Source organism: Ovis canadensis, chromosome 3, assembly GCF_042477335.2.
Source record: "Ovis canadensis isolate MfBH-ARS-UI-01 breed Bighorn chromosome 3, ARS-UI_OviCan_v2, whole genome shotgun sequence".
Classification (NCBI taxonomy): Eukaryota; Metazoa; Chordata; class Mammalia; order Artiodactyla; family Bovidae; genus Ovis; species Ovis canadensis.
In genome coordinates this window covers 141,041,220-141,064,789 of record NC_091247.1, presented here as the reverse complement: position 1 = coordinate 141,064,789, position 23,570 = coordinate 141,041,220, and the positions used below count along the sequence as shown (strand labels likewise).

General features: G+C 42.6%; 1 protein-coding gene across 3 annotated transcripts in view; it reads right to left on the bottom strand.

Moving 5' to 3' along the window:
- LOC138437308 (natural resistance-associated macrophage protein 2-like) overlaps positions 1-23,570 on the bottom strand; it is a 57,171-nt gene that overhangs the window by 6,999 nt on the left and 26,602 nt on the right. The window contains exons 5-17 of one of the 3 annotated variants that reach the window (XR_011446589.1): positions 21,315-21,434; positions 20,537-20,656; positions 19,204-19,310; positions 18,028-18,098; positions 17,845-17,912; positions 15,210-15,365; positions 14,415-14,573; positions 9,914-10,000; positions 8,919-9,038; positions 8,344-8,493; positions 7,734-7,807; positions 4,880-5,033; positions 2,973-3,148 (exon numbers count right to left, since the gene is read on the bottom strand). Coding sequence is in view for 2 of the 3 variants with exons in the window: in XM_070292353.1 (XP_070148454.1) it covers positions 3,038-3,148; positions 4,880-5,033; positions 7,734-7,807; positions 8,344-8,493; positions 8,919-9,038; positions 9,914-10,000; positions 14,415-14,573; positions 15,210-15,365; positions 17,845-17,912; positions 18,028-18,098; positions 19,204-19,310; positions 20,537-20,656; positions 21,315-21,434 (1,497 nt within the window). In the remaining variant the exon portion in view is untranslated. Of the gene's footprint in view, positions 1-2,160; positions 3,149-4,879; positions 5,034-7,733; positions 7,808-8,343; positions 8,494-8,918; positions 9,039-9,913; positions 10,001-14,414; positions 14,574-15,209; positions 15,366-17,844; positions 17,913-18,027; positions 18,099-19,203; positions 19,311-20,536; positions 20,657-21,314; positions 21,435-23,570 lie in introns of those variants that run through there. The other 2 variants (XM_069584361.2, XM_070292353.1) reach the window with 2 other exon arrangements.

The following is a 23,570-nucleotide window of genomic DNA, read 5'->3' as shown; positions in this document are numbered from 1 at the left end:
CTCCTCCAGGAGATCGTCTCGACCAGGAATTAAACCTGAGTCTTCTGCGTCTCCTATGTTGCAGGAGGATTCTTTACCGCTGGGCCACCAGGGGAAAGTAGCTCAGCTGTGTCTGAGCTTTGTGACACCATGGACTGCAGCTTGCCAGGCTCCTCTATTCATGGAATACTGAAGTGGGTTGCCATTTCCTTCTCCAGGGGATCTTCCTGACCCAGAGATTGAACCCGGGTCTCCCTCACTGCAGGCAGATTCTTTACCACCTGAGCCATCAGGGAATCCCCACAAATTGAGTTTACATATTGTTAAATGTCAGTAAAAGTTCGTTGTAACCACTCCTAAAACCACTAGCAGGACCTCACAGGAACCAAAACACGGCTCTTCCCCATCCCTGTTAATTCCCAGTACACTGTAGCAGCACAGTTTTATGGAGAACAAGGACCAACTTACATAAAGTACAATTGTGTATCCTTAAACATTTCACACAAGCAGCGTGCACACGCTGGCACTGGGAGCTGTCAGCTCTAAGCATTGTTTACTGCACCCAGAGGAGTGGCTGCGTAGAAAGTGCACTTTCCATGTGAGAGCATCGATGGAATATAGTGTGGGAGCGTTGTTAACACTGTAAAATACTACACACAGAGTGATATAAACTGCCGTTTAACTGGGAAGAAATTTTCATCATTGCAAGTCACATACATAACTTCTAAAAGAAAACTAGCAGCTTTTACCTGGGCTTCTAAGTATTTGTGAATCTGAGACTGACTGGACCCAGCCAGACTCCAGGCAAAGGTAAATGTTAGTGTACCACCTTTACAAAGAATTTTGTCAACATGGCCCTCACCTACTGAGGCCAGACGAGAGCTTAAGAGGTCAGTCCCCGATATCTCCAGAGTGCCCTTGTGAACAGCTTAGGGGATGATGGTAGGGGAGAGGGAGGAACGGTTGGGGAATTTGTCTCTCGTGATGCTGTGCTACGTCACTGGAGGGGCTGAGGTAAAGGTACGGTCAGTGGAACACAGAAGTTTACCCTTAAAGCCGTGCAAATGACAGTCCATTCAGTCTGCGCTTTAGGCTGTGTACAAAGTACTGGAAACAATGCCTTTAGGGGCTCAGGTGGACAGAGAACATCAATCAACAGGAATTACACCAAAAATGAAAAGTCCTTTGATTGCATTCCCATTACTGTTCTCACCAAGTCAGTGGCTACAAAAGACCTGGTTATTTATCTCCACTGGACAATGTGACTTGGTTTGAGATAATCTCATGGTCTCAGGCTCCACAAGTGAAAATGTCAGAAGTAGCTGAAGAGCAGCAGCTCCATGCTGAAGGGACCCATTTCCTCTGACTCCAGAGCTCCACCATCTGGTCTCAAAGTTTTTCCCTCTGAGGGAATGGCTGAAGAGAGGTAGCCCAGTGCAACCCTGCAGAGAGAACTTGGCAACCAGTGACACCAAAGCACTCGCTGAGAGGGAGCGGGCTTTCCAACGCTTACATCCAGAGCTCCTGAGATTGCCTTGCAAGTCGTCTTGGGCATGCTTCAGAAAAACATGACAATTCTAGAAGTTGTATTTTAGGAATAAAACAGATGGTTCTTCTTTCAGGTTTTTTCTCCTCACTCCAAAGTCTCTTGAGAACATCAGTTCATAAATGCTACCATCTTTTTCTATCACTACCCCCCTGGAGGAGGAAGGGGAAGGTTTCCCAACTCTTAATTGCTCAAGAAGAAATACCACCAAGAGAGCTCTGTACATGAGAGTACATCAAGAGAGCTCTGTAACATGAGAGTCATTAAAATCGGGACTCCCAAGAACATTTCAGTAAGCTCTCAATCTCTGAGGGAAATCATCAGAGTGATTTTCAGAAGAGATTCGTGTTAGTCACCACGACCACAAGTGAGTTTTACCATCTGTCCATTTATCATCTTAATGCTTTCTCACCCCTCTTAACTTCCACTGAGAAATTTAAAGTGAAAATAAGTTTAAAAAATCCTGAATGTGATAGATGAAGATTATCTCATAATTAAACATAATATGAATCAAACTACTCTAATTGAGATTTTATTTTTATAATAAAAATAATTCAAAGGATGTGTATAAGGAAAGTATTTCTCAGCCCTTTATTTTTTTGCTGTATACTTTCTATTTTTTTCAAACTTTAAACTTTTTGTTTTGTATTGGGATATAGCTGATTAACAATGTTGTGGAGGGGGGCAGTGAACAGTGAAGGGACTCAGCCATACATATACATGTGTCCATTCTCCCCCAGATCCCTCTCCCCTGCAGGCTGGCACATAACATTGAGTAGAGTTCCATGTGCTATCCAATAGGTCCTTTGTTGGGTATCCATTTTGAATATAGCAGTGTGTACATGACCATCCTAAACTCCCTAACTATCCCGTCCCCCCAGCAACCACAAATTCGGTTTCTAAACCTGTGAGTCTCTTTCCGTTTTGTAAGCAATTCATTTGTATTTTTTCTTTTTAGATTCCATATATAAGGAATGTCATACAATATTTCTCCTTCTCTGTCTGACTTACTTCACTCAGTAAGACACTCTCCAGGTTGATCCATGTTGCTGCAGATGGCATTATTTCATTCTTTTAATGGCTTCTCAGCCTTTTAAATCCATTATCTTTAGATAAGCAAAACGTGCATACCTATTTTGTAAATTGTATTATGAAAAATGTATTGTATTTTCCAAACATGTTTTTTTAACATGTAGTCAGTCTGGTTAAGAATCAGGCATATCGGATTATCTCCCATAAAGATAAAACAAGTTGACCCTGGGACAGTGAAAATGTTCAGCATCATTTGAGAGCAGCAGATGTCAAGTTGTCGGAGATCCTATCTAATCCAATTCCCATGTTAGAAGCTTAGGAAGAAAAATAATGCTATCTTCCAAAAAATATATGAAACAAAGCCTTTCCCAGCAAACAGCTGAGTCCTAAATGTAGCCTGTGCAACAGCACATACCTTTGGCTATGTTCACACAGTGAACCATAGAAACACTGGCTCTGACGGCTACCTGTGAACAGCGTTTACTTAGTACGGCCACTGGTGGTTTCTTTGGTTAGCAGGACTTTAGAGACGCTTACCATGTGCCCACAGTCCAGGAAGGACATGCCCAGTGCAATGAAACATTGCCAACCCTGGAAGAGAAAATATAGTTGGTCATCATTCGCTGACCCGTCTGGAGAGCCCACTTACCCCCCTCATCGCCCAGATTGCACTGCTCAGATGCAAAATTCTTTGTTGTACTAATTTCAATACTCAGCTCCCTCTGTTCCTACTGCTTTGCATTTGTTTCTTTTATCTGACTGGGAGAGGTCCCTGAAGACCACTTTTTTTCAGTCCTACACCATTCTTCACAGTATGGGTAATGACTGACTGGCTAAGAACAACTGTGATAGTCTTCTGAACAAAAGAGTAGTATAGTAATTCATTCTAGAATCGATCCTCAGCCTTAAAACTGGGTCTTCAACAATTTCTATAGCCTCTGGCTAACTGAGAACACCTGAGCACCTTCATAACCAATCCGCATACAAGAAGGATCCCCTTAACTTCTACAGAAACTTCTTTTTGGCCATGCTGCCTAGCTTGTAGGATAGGATCTCAGTTCCCTGACTAGGAACTGAACCTAGGACTTTGAAGCAAAAGTCCGAAATCCTAACCACTAAGCAACCAGGAGATGTCCTACAGCAAATTGTTAAAACAATTTCTGTCAAGGCCATACTCGGTTATTTAGGTTTCATAGATTGAGGGCAGGAGGAGAAGGGGGTGACAGGATGAGATGGTTGGATGGTATCATCAACTCAATGGACATGAGTTTGAGCAAACTCCAGGAGATAGCAAAGGACAGGGAAGCCTGGCATGCTGTAGCCCATGGGGTTCCAAAGAGTAGGACACAACTTAGCAACCGAACAATAACAACCGTCCCTAAATTATAGAGTCAGCTTAATCTAAGTGTACCCATGGTTTACCGGGCAAGAAAAAAGAAGAGATGTATCTATCCAAGACATAATTTCTCAGTATTCACTACAATGTTTTCGCAATCAAGACATTGTCTGTGGCAGACAATGACATGGGGACTAGGTAAGTGTTACAAAGACGAGCAGGGCATTTCCACCCTACTGCCTTGCCATTCTTTGTAGTAGTCCCTAATCCTCAACCCTGTGTTGTTTTAGAGAAACCTGCATAGAATAGGGAGGTGGATGTGTTGTTGCTATAGCTACTTTTCATTGATATAAATAATATTACAGAAGAATCGGAAAATAGAGAAAAGAATATTTCCATAATCCCATAATCAAAGGCAACTACTATTACTATTTTTATATAATTTACTCTAGACTTTTGATAATTTTTTTATTATCTAGGTTCACATAATTCTCCATTCTTTTTCTATGGAGCACTATGTTCTACAACCACCATTTTTAATAATTCAGTGAGAGTTTATCACTATTTACCCGTGTCATCATTGGACAGCTATTATGTAGTAGAGCTGGGCAGGGCTGTGAACCCATATGTGCTGCCCTCCAAAGATTTGAAATCACACAACACAGCTCCCTTCTCCAACCCCATCTTGTACCACTCTCTACTTTTACATGGCTGATCTTCTTCAAGTTCTTCAAACATACTACACTCTCTGGTTAGGAATTATTAGAATGGAAATCAGACAGAATGAGAGAAATAGAAAAATGACAGCTCTTAGGAACCAGGGGAAATTTATGGCTAAAAATATTCTTTAGTCACAGCTGATTTAACAATTTCATGTAAATTGTGTCAATAACTTGAAGATAGATTGGTAAGTGCTCTTTGGGATCCTTTCTCTTCTGAGCATTAGCCCCACCTCAATCACCCCTGCCCCTCCCAGCTGGACTTACCAAGTAAAACACAAAGCTCAGATAAGCTACGCTGACCACTGCAGCCACCACGTACAATGCCACATTCCCTAAACCCTGGACATAAACCACGACAAAGTACATGTTGATGGAACAGACGACAAGGACTATGATACCGCCTGCGATCCTCCAGCCCCTGTCAAAAGAATCAGCATAGTTACTGGTAGAATAGTACACCCTGTCCACAAACAGAAAAGGACACTGTGCCTTTTGAGGTCACAAGACAGGAGTAAGAGGCATTTCAAAATAAACTGAAAAGTGCTTCTTTTGTCCCAGATTAGATTAAATGAGCAAAAATTACACAATGATAGGGAGAAAGAGGAAAAAAAAAACCACTATCAAATAATCCATATCATCAGTTCAGTTCAGTCGCTCAGTCGTGTCCAACTCTTTGCGACCCCAGGAATCGCAGCACGCCAGGCCTCCCTGTCCATCACCAACTCCGGGAGTTCACTCAGACTCATGTCCATTGAGTCTGTGATGCCATCCAGCCATCTCATCCTCTGTCGTCCCCTTCTCCTCCTGCCCCCAATCCCTCGCAGCATCAGGGTCTTTTCCAATGAGTCAACTCTTCGTATGATGTGGCCAAAGTATTGGAGTTTCAGCTTTAGCATCATTCCTTCCAGTGAACACCCAGGACTGATCTCCTTCAGAATGGACTGGTTGGATCTCCTTGCAGTCCAAGGGACTCTCAAGAGTCTTCTCCAACACCACAGTTCAAAAGCATCAATTCTTTGGCACTCAGCTTTCTTCACAGTCCAAATCTCACATCCATACATGACCACTGGAAAAACCATAGCCTTGACCTTTGTTGGCAAAGTGATGTCTCTGCTTTTTAATTGCTATCTAGAGTGGTCAAAATTTTCCTTCCAAGGAGTAAGCGTCTCTTGATTTCATGGCTACAATCATCATTTGTGGTGATTTTGGAGCCCCCCAAAAATAAAGTCTGACACTGTTTTCACTGTTTCCTCATCTATTTCCCATGAAGTGAAAAAACCCTATTCATAAACAGAAAAGGACATTGTGTCTTTTGAGGTCACAAGACAGAAGTAAGAGGCATTTCAAAATAAACTGAAAAGTGCTTCTTTTGTCCCAGATTAGATTAAATGAGCAAAAATTAAACAATGATAGGGAGAAAGAGAAAAAAAAAACACTATCAAATAATCCATATCATCAGTTCAATTGCCATGATGCCATGATCAGATGCCATGATCTTTATTTTCTAAATGCTGAGCTTTAAGCCAACTTCACTCTCTTCCTTCACTTTCATCAAGAGGCTTTTTAGTTCCTCTTTTCTTTCTGCCATAAGGGTGGTGTCATTTGCATATCTGAGGTTATTGATATTTCTCCTGGCAGTCTTGATTCCAGCTTGTGCTTCTTTCAGCCCAGCATTTCTCATGATGTACTCTGCACAGAAGTTAAATAAGCAGGGTGACAATATCCAGCCTTGATGTACTCCTTTTCCTATTTGGAACCAGTCTGTTGTTCCATGTCCAGTTCTAACTGTTGCTTCCTGACCTGCATATAGGTTTCTCAAGAGGCAGGTCAGGTGCTCTGGTATTCCCACCTGTATCAGAATTTTCCAGTTTATTGTGATCCACACAGTCAAAGGCTTTGGCATAGTCAATAAAGCAGAAATAGATGTTTTTCTGGAACTCTCTTGCTTTTTCCATGATCCAGCAGATGTTGGCAATTTGATCTCTGGTTCCTCTGCCTTTTCTAAAACCAGCTTGAACATCTGGAAGTTCATGGTTCACGTACTGCTGAAGCCTGGCTTGGAGAATTTTGAGCGTTACTTTACTAGTATGTGAGATGAGTGCAATTGTGTGGTAGTTTGAGCATTCTTTGGCATTGCCTTTCTTTGGGACTGGAATGAAAACTGACCTTTTCCAGTCCTGTGGCCACTGCTGAGTTTTCCATATATGCTGGCATATTGAGTGCAGCACTTTCACAGCATCATCTTCCAGGATTTGAAATAGCTCAACTGGAATTCCATCACCTCCACTAGCTCTGTTCATAGTGATGCTTTCTAAGGCCCACTTGACTTCACATTCCAGGGTGTCAGGCTCTAGGTGAGTGATCACACCATCGTGATTATCTGGGTTGTAAAGCTCTGTTTTGTACAGTTCTGTGTATTCTTGCCACCTCTTCTTAATATCTTCTGCTTCTATTAGGTCCATACCATTTCTGTCCTTTATCGAGCCCATCTTTGCATGAATCCATAGTATATAAATCCCTAAAAAATGCAACAAGCCCTACAACTGAAAAGGTCATGAATCCCTAGAAATACAAGAAGTCATTTCAAATACCCCATGTCCTTTAGACATGTATATGAAAGGTATTAGCTTATGCCTCTCTCATCAAGATCATTTAACATGGATTTAAGATGCTTTAACCTTCAGTGGCTGAAGTTGAAGAGTTAAAGCCCTTAAAGCTGAAACACTTCCCCCAGAAATAAAAAATGTGCTTGCCCTCCTTTGTTACATTTACCATCTCTATTTTCTTTTCTTTAATTTTTAAAAATTGAAGTATAGTTGATTTACAATGTTGTGTTCATTTATTTTTAATTTTTGGCCACACCCTGTGGCATAGAGGACCTTAGTTCCTTGACCTGGGATCAAACCCTCACCCCCTGCACAGGAAGGCAGAGTCTCAACCACTGGGCCATCAGGGAAGTCCCCAGAAGTCTCTCTTTTCTTAGTCAGAGATTGAGGGGGCAGCTCTAGCAACCACCTCTTAAAGCACATAGTCCCCTATGACTTATTTCATAACTGCACTATTTGATGAAGATATCCTTCCCTCACACATCTTAGGAAACAAAAAGAAGTACACTCACAATCCATTGGCAAATTCACTCATCACAGGCCGCAAACTCGTAAACGTGAGGATGGGTATGAGAGCAAAGGGAAGCTGCAAAAGAAAAAAATAAGATTAGATAGGGCTACAGGGGGGTCCTTGTAACACCCCAGAGAGCAGCACTGTTAGCAAAAGGGAACCACAGGCTCTGCCTCATCTATTCTGTGAGAAATTGTCCCTGTCATCGCAGCACGCTGGAGGGTTATGTGGAAATCTGTAGCATGAGCCCAGCATCAGTTATGGTCACAGAGTCTTTACAAAATCTGTATCCGCCTTGTCTTCTTAATCTCCATACAGCCCAACAGTGTCCTATATATTATTTAATGTTTGTTTGGATTAACAAACAATAATTGTATTCTATGTGTAATTACAGCTTATAATTCCCATTCAACAGGCTTAAAAATAAAGCCACTTCTAAAAGACTTCTATATGCCAGAGATTTCATATGCGTTCACTGTAGACCAAGACTGTGCCTCTTTCTTCCTCTGAATTTTCCCCACAACCACACTAGGCTTGTTATCTAAAGGCAATACAGAATAAAGGTACAGACTCCCTCCTGACTTAGTGAGTTTCCCCAGCTCCCTCCTCACTTGTAAGCTCTGAAGAACATTCAGGAAGTCATTCATCCCTGTTAGATGCTCCACATCTTGGAAGACAGCAATAAGCAGAGCGGGGATGATGGCAATAGAGCGGGTCAGACTCACTCGGGCAAAGCGTGACCACTTTAGGTTCAGGAATCCCTGGAAGAAAACACAGAAGCAGGATGAATGTCTGGAAGGAAATAGCAAAAGGGCTGGCTGCTAAGTCGCTTCAGTCGTGTCCGACTCTGTGCGACCCTATAGACGGCAGCCAACCAGGCTCCTCCATCGCTGGGATTCTCCAGGCAAGAACACTGGAGGGGGTTGCCATTTCCTTCTCCAATGCATGAAAGTGAAAACTGAAAGTGAAGTTGCTCAGTCGTGTCCGACTCTTAGCAACCCCATGGACTGCAGCCTACCAGGCTTCATCCGTGGGATTTTCCAGGCAAGAGTGCTGGAGTGGAGTGCCATTGCCTTCTCCGAAAAGGGCTGGGAGGTTTGGGAAGACTGTAGACGCATGGGATTAAGAAAGGACAAAAGGGCAATGTCCTCTTCCTCTTGTCTATCCCAGTCACAGCAGCACGTACCTCCATGACAAACTGGCCGGAATAGGTTCCTGTCATGGTGGAGCTATGCCCTGCAGCCAGGATCCCCACCGCCCAGATGTAGAGAGCGGCAGGCCCGAAGTAACACCCCAGCACAACACCCTGGAGAGGCAAGGGAGAGAGATCACCTGAGACAACACCCCAAACATATCCTTGATGTCACTTCTTGTTCCTGGCTATGCACCCACCTCTACCAAGAGCTGTGCTGGCACTGTTCCAGGAGCCAGACTCGGGTCCTGACCTCATTCTAGAGGCTTTCAACCTACATTCTGCTGGATGTGCCCCCATTCTTCCTCAGCCTACTCCCTTCTCTTCTCTAGGCTCCTAAAGCCTTTATCCTCAGCCTACATGTTAACTATTTTAAAAATGTCTACAACAGATTTCCCACATTATATTCCTTAACACAGTATTCTGGAAGAGGGTATAGGAATGAAGAGAAAGCACAAATGAATTCTGGAGATGCCACATATTCTACTCTTGGAGGTTCATAATGTAACCAGCATAAAGGGACAGAGAGGCCCCAGCAAAGAAGACTTTCCAGGGACTTCCCTGGCGTTCCACTGGCTTAAGACCCTGTACTCGCAATGCAGGGTATATGGGTTCGATTGCTGGTCAGAGAACTAGGTCCTGTGTGCCACACAGCGCGGCCTAAATAAATAAAGTGTCCAGCCACTGGGGCGAGGCGGGGAACAAGTATAAAAAATAAATCACTTTACTAAGAACGCTTTCTCTAGTCACCCCAATTAATGCCTATAGCAGCACAAGTTTGAGAATTGCTGATTCAATTAATTCATCTTTTCAGCAGATCTTCTATTCCCTTCTACATAATCCAAAAGTCTTATCTGGTATCTGGACCTCTGAAAAAAAACACTTCAGAGAAGATATGCTGAGCTCTGAAGTGAACCCACGGCAAAGACCAGATATTATGCTGAGAATATTGATCCAGGAGCAGAGATCAGAAATCCGAACACGTTTACCCCTTTGTAGATGTCCACGTTCAGTGTTGAGTTATCGTCTGGGAAAAGGTGAGCATGGGCGCTGCTGCTGTTTTTACAGACCGCAACCTGGAACCAAAGCAGTTTAGGAACAATTTTTAATTTTGAGTCCAGGACTCAGATAAGAAGACCTCTCTTATAGATCACACACAGGTCATCTAAGAGATGAGTGCTGAAGGCGAGACATTGGACCTGGATTGATGACAGCAGAGACTGGCAGCAATGGCCTTGAGGTCTTCCTTGATAATTTTTCTACACTCCCAGGTCATCAAAAACTTTTTCTGAGTTACAGTGTGCATGGTAATACACAAATGTTAGGCCAATTTAAATGGTGACATGAAGTGAGGGTCCTTCAGTTCAGTTCAGTCGCTCAGGCATGTCCATCTCTTTGCGACCCCATGAATGGGGTCATGCCAGGCCTCCCTGTCCATCACCAACTCCCGGAGTTCACTCAGATTTACGTCCATCGAATCTGTGATGCCATCCAGCCATCTCATCCTCTGTCGTCCCCTTCTCCTCCTGCCCACAATCTTTCCCAGCATCAGGGTCTTTTCCAATGAGTCAACTCTTCGCATGAGGTGCCAAAGTACTGGAGTTTCAGCTTTAGCATCATTGCTTCCAAAGAAATCCCAGGGCTGATCTTCAGAATGGACTGGATGGATCTCCTTGCAGTCCAAGGGACTCTCAAGAGTCTTCTCCAACACCACAGTTCAAAAGCATCGATTCTTCAGTGCTCAGCCTTCTTCACAGTCAAACTCTCACATCCATACATGACTACTGGAAAAACCATAGCCTTGACTAGATGGACCTTAGTCTGCAAAGTAATGTCTCTGCTTTTCAATATGCTATCTAGGTTGATCATAACTTTTCTTCCAAGGAGTAAACGTCTTTTAATTTCATGGCTGCAGTCACCATCTGCAGTGATTTAAGAGCCCCCCAAAATAAAGTCGGACACTGTTTCCACTGTTCCCCTTTTTCCCACGAAGCGATGGGACCAGATGCCATGATCTTCATTTTCTGAATGTTGAGCTTTAAGCCAACTTTTTCACTCTCTACTTTCACTTTCATCAAGAGGCTTTTTAGTTCCTCTTCACTTTCTGCCATAAGGGTGGTGTCATCTGCATATCTGAGTTATTAATATTTCTCCTGGCAATCTTGATGCCAGCTTGTGTTTCTTCCAGTCCAGTGTTTCTCATGATGTACTCTGCATATGGGTATGTGGGAGACCTGGGTTCGATCCCTGGGTCGGGAAGATCCCCTGGAGAAGGAAATGGCAACCCACTCCAGTATTCTTGCCTGGAGAATCCCGTGGATGGGGGAGCTTGGTGGGCTGCAGTCCACGGGTCGCAAAGAGTCGGACACGACTGAATGACTTCACTTTCACTCTGCATATAAGTTAAATAAGCAGGGTAACAATATACAGCCTTGATGTACTCCTTTTCCTATTTGGAACCAGTCTGTTGTTCCATGTCCAGTTCTAACTGTTGCTTCCTGACCTGCATACAGATTTCTCAAGAGGCAGGTCAGGTGATCTGGTATTCCCATCTCTTTCAGAATTTTCCACAGTTTATTGTGATCCACAGAGTCAAAGGCTTTGGAATAGTCAATAAAGCAGAAATAGATGTTTTTTGGGGACTCTCTTGCTTTTTCTATGATCCAGCGGATGCTGGCAATTTGATCTCTGGTTCCTCTGCCTTTTCTAAAACCAGCTTAAATATCAGGAAGTTCACGGTTCATGTATTGCTGAAGCGTGGCTTGGAGAATTTTGAGCATTACTTTACTAGCATGTGAGATGAGTGCAATCATGTGGTAGTTTGAGCATTCTTTGGCATTGCCTTTCTTTGGGATTGGAATGAAAACTGACCTTTTCCAGTCCTGTGGCCACTGCTGAGTTTTCCAAATTTGCTGGAAGGGAAGGGCAGCAGTGAGGAGATACCCCTTATCCAAGGTAAGGAGCAGTGGCTGCGTTTTGCTGGACCAGCCGTGAAGAGATACCCCACACCCAAGGTAAGAGAAACCCAAGTAAGATGGTAGGTGTTGCAAGAGGGCATTGGAAGGCAGACACACTGAAACCATACTCACAGAAAACTAGTCAATCTAATCACACTAGGACCACAGCCTTGTCTAACTCAATGAAACTAAGTCATGCCTGTGGGGCAACCCAAGACGGGCGGGTCATGGTGGAGAGGTCTGACAGAATGTGGTCCACTGGAGAAGGGAATGGCAAACCACTTCAGTATTCTTGCCTTGAAACCCCATGAACAATGTGAAAATGCAAAATGATAGGATACTGAAAGAGGAACTCCCCAGGTCAGTAGGTGCCCAATATGCTACTGGAGATCAGTGGAGAAATAATTCTAGAAAGAATGAAGGGATAGAGCCAAAACAAAAACAATACCCAGTAGTGGATGTGACTGGTGATAGAAGCAAGGTCCAATGCTGTAAAGAGCAATATTGCATAGGAACCTGGAATGTCAGGTCCATGAATCAAGGCAAATTGCAAGTGGTCAAACAAGAGATGGCAAGAGTGAACGTTAACATTCTAGGAATCAGTGAACTAAAATGGACTGGAATGGGTGAATTTAACTCAGATGATCATTATATCTCCTACTGTGGGCAGCAATCCCTCAGAAGAAATGCAGTAGCCATCATGGTCAACAAAAGAGTCCGAAATGCAGTACTTGGATGCAATCTCAAAAATGACAGAATGATCTCTGTTCGTCTCCAAGGCAAACCAAGTCTATGCCCCAACCAGTAATGCTGAAGAAGCTGAAGTTGAACGGTTCTATGAAGACCTACAAGACCTTTTAGAACTAACACCTAAAAAAGATGTCCTTTTCATCATAGGGGACTGGAATGCAAAAGTAGGAAGTCAAGAAACACCTGGAGTAACAGGCAAATTTGGCCTTGGAATGCAGAATGAAGCAGGGCGAAGACTAATAGAGTTTTGCCAAGAAAATGTACTGGTCATAGCAAACACCCTCTTCCAACAACACAAGAGAAGACTCTACACATGGACATCACCAGATGGTCGACACCAAAATCAGACTGATTATATTCTTTGCAGCCAAAGATGGAGAAGCACTATACAGTCAGCAAAAACAAGACCAGGAGCTGACTGTGGCTCAGATCATGAACTCCTTATTGCCAAATTCAGACTTAAATTGAAGGAAGTAGGGAAAACCGCTAGACCATGCAGGTATGACCTAAATCAAATCCCTTATGATTACACAGTGGAAGTGAGAAATAGATTTAAGGGCCTAGATCTAATAGATAGAGTGCCTGATGAACTATGGAATGAGGTTCGTGACATTGTGCAGGAGACAGGGATCAAGACCATCCCCATGGAAAAGAAATGCAAAAAAGCAAAATGGCTGTCTGGGGAGGCCTTACAAATAGCTGTGAAAAGAAGAGAAGCGAAAAGCAAAGAAGAAAAGGAAAGATATAAGCATCTGAATGCAGAATTCCAAAGAATAGCAAGAAGAGATAAGAAAGCCTTCTTCAGCGATCAATGCAAAGAAATAGAGGAAAAGAACAGAATGGGAAAGACTAGAGATCTCTTCAAGAAAATTAGAGATACCAAGGGAACATTTCATGCAAAGATGGGCTCGATAAAGGACAGAAATGGTATGGACCTAACAGAAGCAGAAGATATTAAGAAGAGGTGGCAAGAATACACAGAAGAACTGTACAAAAAAGAGCTTCATGACCCGGATAATCACGATGATGTGATTTCTCATCTAGAGCCAGACATCCTGGAATGTGAAGTCAAGTGGGCCTTAGAAAGCATCACTACGAACAAAGCTAGAGGAGGTGATGGAATTCCAGTGGAGCTGTTTCAAATCCTGAAAGATGATGCTGTGAAAGTGCTGCACTCAATATGCCAGCAAATATGGAAAACTCAGCAATGGCCACAGGACTGGAAAAGGTCAGTTTTCATTCCAATCCCAAAGCGGGTCCTTAGAAGGCTTCAAATATGAAAGGACACCCAGAATAGAGAGTCCTATTCAAAGCAGAGCCAGGAATCAGAGGTCCTATGATGGGAAACAAAGGAGTGATCAAAACTAGATTGGCAATCAGGAGTCAAGAGGACAGAGAATTCAGTGTGATAAAACAGTCTGTCTAGCCACAGATTCTATTTCCTGTGTGTTGACTCCTCCCAACCTGTCATCACCAAATGGCAGGGCTGGAAAGCAGTCAGTAGTCAGAAGCAAAAGGGGATAAGAGCAAATAAACAGGAAGCCACTGACCACAGCAAGAGGCAGTCTTTATCTGAGGAATGCTCCCTTCCCAGTCCAAAGCTGAGAGTGATGGCTCTGGACCTGGCCACAGCCCTAGACTGTAAACCTGACTAGTGCACTGACTTAGGGGCAGCACTGAGATCTATTTCCCCTGAGCTCCAAGTCACTGTCATGTTTTCCTGCCCAGTTAGCCTCCTCCTTACCCTCGCATCCACTACTACCCAGGTCCTGGGCTTACTTACCACCTGCTGGTTGGTTTTCTCAAAAAATGCTTCGGCAAACACCGAGATGACAAAGATGTTGATGATAAAGGAAACAAAGAGAGCGATGCAGGAATCAATGAAGAAGTACTTATTCGCTTCTCGAACTTCCTGCTTGCTGGCCCGGTCTACCTGTCTGGACTAGAGAGGTAACAGCAACAGTCATTTTTTAACGAGTTGGAATAAGTTTCCTTGTAATATTTCATGAGTTGGAGGCAGCTGAAAGTCCTAGAGGTCAAACAACTGACCACATGAAATGTGAGAGACCCCACATACATCCTGGTTCACTGAGTTCAATCATGACCCTTTGGTGACATTACACACACACAAACAGGGGAAAGTGACTGAGAGGCTGATGAGCCCTCAGTTACTGTGGCTTGAAGAATCACTGACCTACAGAAACAACCTGATTTTAGACCTAAGCGGGAGTTAGCCTTAATTACAAAGGTCTCTGAAATCTTCCAGCAAACAATTGTGTGTGGTAAAAGCTAGATTGGGCTCCTTCCTCCTGACCTCCATGAGGCCATTGAGGTCTCTGAGATTTAAAGACAGGAGACACGGTGCCCCTTCAGATCTTTTAAGGACTTTAGTCCCTTCTCTAGGGGGTCAGTCACCTCTGGTCACCTTGGTGATACAAGAGCGTGGTGTCCAACTGTGGAAAGACGCCGTGCTCCTTCAGGCCTCCAACAGCTGTGAACTAAGTGTGTGTCCCTTGCAGTGAAAGGAAAAGATGCCACGAACTACATAAGTCACTGGGATAAGATAGGCCTTGCTCACCTTGACTAAGGCAGAATGCAGGTATATGTTGTGCGGTGTGATGACGGCGCCTACGATGGCCACAGCCTGCATGATCTGTGGGGTACGACAGCCTGAACAGGATGGCAGGAACATGCCTTGGAGGACCTGGGTCTGGCTGGGTTTCACTGTAACATACTACATACAAAGAGAACAGCTCTTAGCCTTTTCTGGAACTTGACACCAGGGGAGTAACACGGTACTAGATAACATTGCATCCTTTACTCCTTAAACCCCTTCATCAACACTATTTAGGAAATAAGGAACATAGAACCATCCAAAAAAAAAAAAAAAACCAAGCAGCACAAGGTCAGAGAATTTATGACTGGGGTATCCAAACATTTCATATTGTATTTTATATATACTAAATAGATATGTAAAGAACATAATTAATATTCTAAAGAAATAACATGGCTGCTAAGGGCCTTATTGATATTAGTGCCACAATAACTCCTGTGAGACACACCTTAGAATAGTCAATTCTTGATTACCCACACTAATCATGCTTCTGTGCTCAGTTCAGTTCAGTGGCTCAGTCATGTCTGACTCTTTGTGAACCCCTGGACTGCAGCACACCAGGCTTCCCTGTCCATCACCAACTCCAGGAACTTGCTCAAACTCATGTCCATTCAGTTGATGATGCCATTCAACCATCTCATCCTCAGTGTCCCCTTCTCTTCCTGCTTTCAATCTTTCCTAGCATCAGGGTCTTTTTCAACGAGTCAGTTCTTCACACCAGGTAGCCAAATTATTGGAGTTTCAATTCATCATCAGTCCTTCCAATGAATATTCAAGACTGATTTCCTTTAGGATTGACTGGTTGATCTCCTTGTAGGCCAAGGGACTCTCAAGAGTCTTCTTCAACACCACAGTTCAAAAGCATCAATTCTTTAGTGCTCAGCTCTCTTTATAGTCCAACTCTCACATCCATACATGACTTCTGGGAAAACCATAGCTTTGACTAGACGGACGTTTGTCAGCAAACTAATGTCTCTGCTTTTTAATGTGCTGTCTAGGTTGGTCATAGATTTTCTTCCAAGGAGCAAGTGTCTTTAAATTTCATGGCTGCATCACCATCTGCAGTGATTTTGGAGCCCCCAAAAATAAAGTCTCTCACTGTTTCCATTGTTTCCCCATCTATTTGCCAAGAAGTGATGGGACCAGATGCCATGATCTTAGTTTTTGAATGTTGAGTTTTAAGCCTACTTTTTCACTCCCCTCTTTCACTTTTATCAAGAGGCTCTTTAATTCCTTTTCACTTTCTGCCATAAGGGTGGTGTCATCTGCGTATCTGAGGTTATTGAAATTTCTCTCAGCAATCTTGATTCCAGCTTATGCCTCATCCAGCCTTGCATTTCACATGATGTACTCTGCATGTAAGTTAAATCAGCAGGGTGACGACATATAGCCTTGACATATTCCTTTCCCAATTTGGAACCAGTCTGTTGTTCCATGTCCAGTTCTAACTGTTGCTTCTTGACCTGCATACAGATTTCTCAAGAGGTAGGTAAGGTGGTCTGGTATCCCCATTTCTTTAAGAATTTTCCACAGTTTGCTGTGATCCAAAATCAAAAGCCTTGGTGTAGTCAATAAAGCAGACTCCAATACTCTTGCCTGGAAAATCCCATGGATGGAGGAGCCTGGTAGGCTGCAGTCCATGGGGTCACTAAGTGTCGGACATGACTGAGTGACTTCATTTTGACTTTTCACTTTCATGAACTGGAGAAGGAAATGGCAACCCACTCCAGTATTCTTGCCTAGAGAATCCCAGGGATGGGGGAGTCTGGTGGGCTGCCATCTATGGGGTCGCACAGAGTTGGACATGACTGAAGCGACTTAGCAGCAGCAGCAGCAGGTGTTTTTCTGGAACTCTCTTGTTTTTTCGGTGATCCAACATCTGTGCTCACATATGTATATAAAAATCACTTATGCCTGCCACTAGCAGCTGCTGAGACTCACTCAGAAACACTTTTCATACACTCTTTTTCCTGGTTCAGCATTTCTCTTGGAAGCCTTAGATCAAGCTGTATCATCTACTCATAGATTAGACATATTTTCAAAAGCTTAGCTAGTCCAATAAACAAAAATCAGTTTATAATAATTGGACACAGAAAGGTGCTGGGTTTCACTTCACTGCATATAATGATGAGGTTAGGCTTAACCCAATGCAGTGTTGGGGCTGGGGCACAAAACAGGAAACACACACTGTATCCACTTTAGTTCATTAACTGTTATAATACAGAGAAAGTCCAAGCTGGACTTACTGTCAACCAGGATGAGCAAAAACAGAACCTGTCAAGGTAACAACCAAGAATAACCCTGCAGCTCCTCTCCTAATCCTTGCCAAGGCTGTTCTGTTGTTGAGATGGCCAATTTGGGATCAGGGAGTCTAGTCTGGAAAGTCCTAGAAATTCTAGTCATTTTTGACCTAGGAGTCCCTGCAGAACTTCCTGGACACTAGTCTTTCCTACATCCTTATTCCTTTTAAACTGGCCTAGTACTGAATTTGGGTTTTATTAATACACACTGTCTTTTATAATAAAAGGACAAAAATTTTGTTTAAAAAGCTAAGGAAAAAAAGACAAACAACAGCTATTGATCAGCCTGTAATACTTGCCTCATAACCAAACGTGAGGGCCATAATAGTGATGAGAAAACCAAAAAACGCTTCTAGCTTCCGCAAACCTGAAGGGGAAAATGCAGCAGTGAGTTCACAGAAGGCACATTCCCCTGTAAGCCACCTGACTGTGGCTTTTACCACAATGTAAGCCACCGACCCCTCTCTTCCCACTGTCCTTACCATATTTGTCCAGAAAGAGAAATATAAGGGTGTCTGCAATGGTGATAAGAACTCCACCCCAGAGAGGAATCCTAGGTCAGAGATTAAAAAGGGAGATTAAAGAAAAGAAAAGAAACATTAAGAAAAAGACTCTCTTCCCAAAAACTCTCTAGATATATGACACTTGGAGGAGCAAGGACCTGGGGAAAAGGGAACAGTGGTAAGGAGGCCAGGCCTTGGGTGTTTTAGGATCACAGCACTAAGTAAAGTAATACATTCATTCAAACTTATCTACTATTACAGACATTCAGGACACAAAGCTGAAAAGTATGTGTCTTATCTCTCAAGGAGTTCACTTGACAAGTGGGATAAACTGACATACAAATTAATTATAATATACATGTATACAATATACATAATATGCATTAATATACATTAATTATAATATACATAATATATTAATTATAATATCCATAATATTATGATATAATATACAGATATGCATGACCAAACATGAGAACATGGGAGATAAAGAGCTGGGAAGAAGGTAGTTCCAGAGTGGTTACACAGAAAAAATAATACTTGAGTTGAATTTTCAAAATTGAAAATGACTTGGGTTTTTGTTTTTTTGTTGTTGTTTCATTGCTAAGTCATGTCCAACTCTTTGGTGACGCAGTGGACTATAGCCCACCAGGCTCCTCTGTCCGTAGGATTTCCCAGGCAAGAATACTGGAGTGGGTTGCCATTTCCTTCTCCAGTGGATTGTCCTGACCCAGGGATCACACGTGCATCACCTGCTTGGCAGGCAGATTCTTTACCAGTAAGTCACCTGGGAAGCTGGAGAAGGCAATGGCACCCCACTCCAGTACTTTTGCCTGGAAAATCCCATGGATGGAGGAGCCTGGTAGGCTGTAGTCCATGGGGTCGCCAAGAGTTGGGCTCGACTGGGTGACTTCACTTTCACTTTTCAGTTTCATGCATTGGAGGAGGAAATGGCAACCCACTCCAGTGTTCTTGCCTGGAGAATCCCAGGGACGGGGGAGCCTGGTGGGAGACCGTCTATGGGGTCGCACAGAGTCGGACACGACTGAAGTGACTCAGCAGCAGCAGCAGCAGCACCTGGGAAGGACTTTTGTTTTTATACTTGCTTTGAAATCCCGCAAAACATTGATTACTTTCTAGAGAAAAACCTCTCACCTTCCTGCAGAGAGGAGATTGATGGCAATAGCTGAGCCAATAACTTCTTGCATATCGACGCCAATGATAGCCAACTCCACCATCAGCCACAGAAGGATTCGTGGAACCTAAACATCAAACAGCAGAAAGATATGGTTCTAATTAATCATTTCTAGGAACTTCCCCCATAGATTGGAATTCACATTTTGGCACTGATCCAATAACAGTCCGTTATTAAGCCTTTAGGTCTAGAGATGAAGGACCAGAACTCAGCTGCACTTGGCCCCCTGCTGGAAAGGGCCAGGCTGCTCTCTGTGGCATAGCCTGTGAGTCAGGGTCAGGGCAGCAGCTGATGCCAATTTCTTCTCCTTCTGTTTCACCTGACAGAAGAATGGAATTTCCATTCATTATTTCCACTTAATTTTTGATCTAAAAACAATCCTGAAAGTTTTAGTGGAAAATGAGAATGCTGGGATGGTCAAAATATTGTTCAGGAGAGAATAAAAATACTGCAGAAGAAAATATCTATCCTGATCACAGCTGAAGAGACAAAACAGACATGAAAAGGTTGGAGTCATCCTTAGTGTAATAATACACAAGCAAGTCAAAAAACACAGATAGGCTAAGGGACTCGGGGCAAAGTGTTGGAATTGGGTGTCCTATAATAAAATCTGGGATCTAATCTGGTCAAATAATAGAACAGAAAGAAATTTAGTCATTGCTAGCTCACTGCGGCCAGGAAAAAAAACAGCCTCCAGGTATCTACCACCTAAAATATATGTCACAAAAAAACAACCACTAAGATACATGAAGAAAGAGAAGATAAAACAAACTATAAATTCCCAAGTTTTTTTTTTTTTCTTTTAGGAGGCATATAAGATAAAAAGCAGGTAAGGATACTCTCACAGCCAGGAAAGGAGATTGAACATTTAAGACAAACTGGAGGCAGATCAGTACTTATCTAAAGATCAAGTCAGTTTAAACCTGTCTTCCAGACATTGTTGCTGTTGTTCAGTCGCTCAGTGGTGTCCGACTCTTTGCGGCCCCATGGACTGCAGCACGCCAGGCTTCCCTGTCCTTCACCATTTCCTGGAGTTTGCTCAAACTCATGTCCATCGAGTCGGTGATGCCATCCAACCATCTCATCCTCTGTCGTCCCCTTCTCCTCCTGCCTTCAATCTTTCCCAGCATCAGGGAAACATGGTTTAGCAGCAAGAGGAGCTATAGAATTTCCCTTGGGATTCCCAGCCCTCAGGGCCACGATTCCCACATCCTCCACTATTTTAGTATACAGGGGGCTAGCATAGACTGCCAGACACATAGTTACCTATGATATGAGACAAACATTGCTTACCTTGGGATACTGGCGGTGACATACTTCAGCCAGATGCAGCCCAGTGACCACTCCCAGTCGAGCTGCAAGGCTCTGCAGCAGGAGGCCCACGATGGTGGAAAACAGAACAACCCAGAGCAACTAGAGAAGAACAAAGTCCCACCATTATACTCTTGAGATAACTGGAAGTTTTGGTTTGGTTGTTTGGCAATGGGAATGGGAAATAGTACACTCAGGAAAGCACCCCGTTCAGGGATCCAATGACCTGAGTTCTGTATCACATTCTGCACAGAACTTGCTAAGTCACCTTGCACCTTTCCGAGTTCTAGTTTTTCCCATTGGCTGTTTCACTTTTGTTCAAGGAAACTACCTGGGTAAATAAAAATAAAACTAAAAATCAACTACGTGAATAAAATAAAATTTAAAAACAGATCGAAAAGTACTTTTCATCGAAGTGTCAGAGCCAATGAAGAATCAGCACGTAGCCACCAAGGTTCATATCCACAGGCAGAGCAGAGGGAAAGGCTGGGGTGTGCCGTGTGTGTTTAAAAAGGATAGAAGAAGTCAGAGCGTTGGTCACTAAGTCTTGTCTGACTCTTTGCGACCCCATGGACTGTCCTGGCTCCTCTGTCCTGGGATTTCCTAGGCAAGGATAATGGAGTGGGTTGCCATTCCTTTCTCCAGGGGATCTTCCTGACCCAGGGATCAAACCCGTGTATTCCTCATTGCAGGCAGATTCTTTACTACCTGAGCCACCAGGTAAACCAAAAAAAGGGATGAGGGAAGACTTTATGTTCACCTTAAATCCAGCCACTGCTCCAGACTGCAAATCACATTCAATGTTTCCTGGATCCACAATGCTCATAAGAAATCCTGGTCCGGTGAAAGCCCAGAGTTTGCGAAAGCTAAGACAAGAGTGCTGTACAAGAGAGGAAGACAGAGCAAAATGATTATCACCTCCAGGGGGAGAATAGATCCATGCCTATGTATGGCTGACTCCCTTTGCTGTCCATCTGAAACTAGCCCAATATTGTTAATTGACTATACTCCAATATAGAAGAAAAAGTTTTAAAAAATTATAATAATAAAAGTGTCTCTTGGAGAAAAAAAAAAGATTATCGCCTCCAAACTGCTGATCTAATTTATCTATTATTTTATCACATAAAAAGCAACAATATCAGTTTCATAAGAACAAAGAGTTCAGAAGTTGGACATGGGTGGGTCCAAGTTTCTCCTCTATCTTATCCATTCCTTATCAATAACCTGGTTAGCTCTCTGTACAAATAAGGGCTGTTCTCTTACCTGCCCTTCCAACAGCCTTTCAGTCTAAAACCCCAGCAATAATAGCAGTACCTCTGTGCTCAAACACTACTTAAATGGGACAAAAGACACCGTACAAAAGGGAACATGAACCAGGAAGAAATAGAAAATCTTAACAGACCCATCACAAGCACGGAAATTGAAACTGTAATCAGAAATCTTCCAGCAAACAAAAGCCCAGGTCCAGACGGCTTCACAGCTGAATTCTACCAAAAATTTCGAGAAGAGCTAACACCTATCCTACTCAAACTCTTCCAGAAAATTGCAGAGGAAGGTAAACTTCCAAACTCATTCTATGAGGCCACCATCACCCTAATACCAAAACCTGACAAAGATGTCACAAAAAAAGAAAACTACAGGCCAATATCACTGATGAACATAGATGCAAAAATCCTCAACAAAATTCTAGCAATCAGAATCCAACAACACATTAAAAAGATCATACACCATGACCAAGTGGGCTTTATCCCAGGGATGCAAGGATTCTTCAATATCCGCAAATCAATCAATGTAATTCACCATATTAACAAATTGGAAAATAAAAACCATATGATTATCTCAATAGATGCAGAGAAGGCCTTTGACAAAATTCAACATCCATTTATGATAAAAACTCTCCAGAAAGCAGGAATAGAAGGAACATACCTCAACATAATAAAAGCTATCTATGACAAACCCACAGCAAACATTATCCTCAATGGTGAAAAATTGAAAGCATTTCCCCTAAAGTCAGGAACAAGACAAGGGTGTCCACTTTCACCGCTACTATTCAACATAGTTCTGGAAGTTTTGGCCACAGCAATCAGAGCAGAAAAAGAAATAAAAGGAATCCAAATTGGAAAAGAAGAAGTAAAATTCTCACTGTTTGCAGATGACATGATCTTCTACATGGAAAACCCTAAAGACTTCACCAGAAAATTACTAGAGCTAATCAATGAATATAGTAAAGTTGCAGGATATAAAATCAACACACAGAAATCCCTTGCATTCCTATACACTAATAATGAGAAAGTAGAAAAAGAAATTAAGGAAACAATTCCATTCACCATTGCAACGAAAAGAATAAAATACTTAGGAATATATCTACCTAAAGAAACTAAAGACCTATATATAGAAAACTATAAAACACTGATGAAAGAAATCAAAGAGGACACTAATAGATGGAGAAATATACCATGTTCATGGATCGGAAGAATCAATATAGTGAAAATGAGTATACTACCCAAAGCAATTTACAAATTCAATGCAATCCCTATCAAGCTACCAGCCACATTTTTCACAGAACTAGAACAAATCATTTCAAGATTTGTATGGAAATACAAAAAACCTCGAATAGCCAAAGCAATCTTGAGAAAGAAGAATGGAACTGGAGGAATCAACTTGCCTGACTTCAGGCTCTACTACAAAGCCACAGTCATCAAGACAGTATGGTACTGGCACAAAGACAGACATATAGATCAATGGAACAAAATAGAAAGCCCAGAGATAAATCCACACACATATGGACACCTTATCTTTGACAAAGGAGGCAAGAATATACAATGGAGTAAAGACAATCTCTTTAACAAGTGGTGCTGGGAAAACTGGTCAACCACTTGTAAAAGAATGAAACTAGATCACTTTCTAACACCGCACACAAAAATAAACTCAAAATGGATTAAAGATCTAAATGTAAGATCAGAAACTATAAAACTCCTAGAGGAGAACATAGGCAAAACACTCTCAGACATAAATC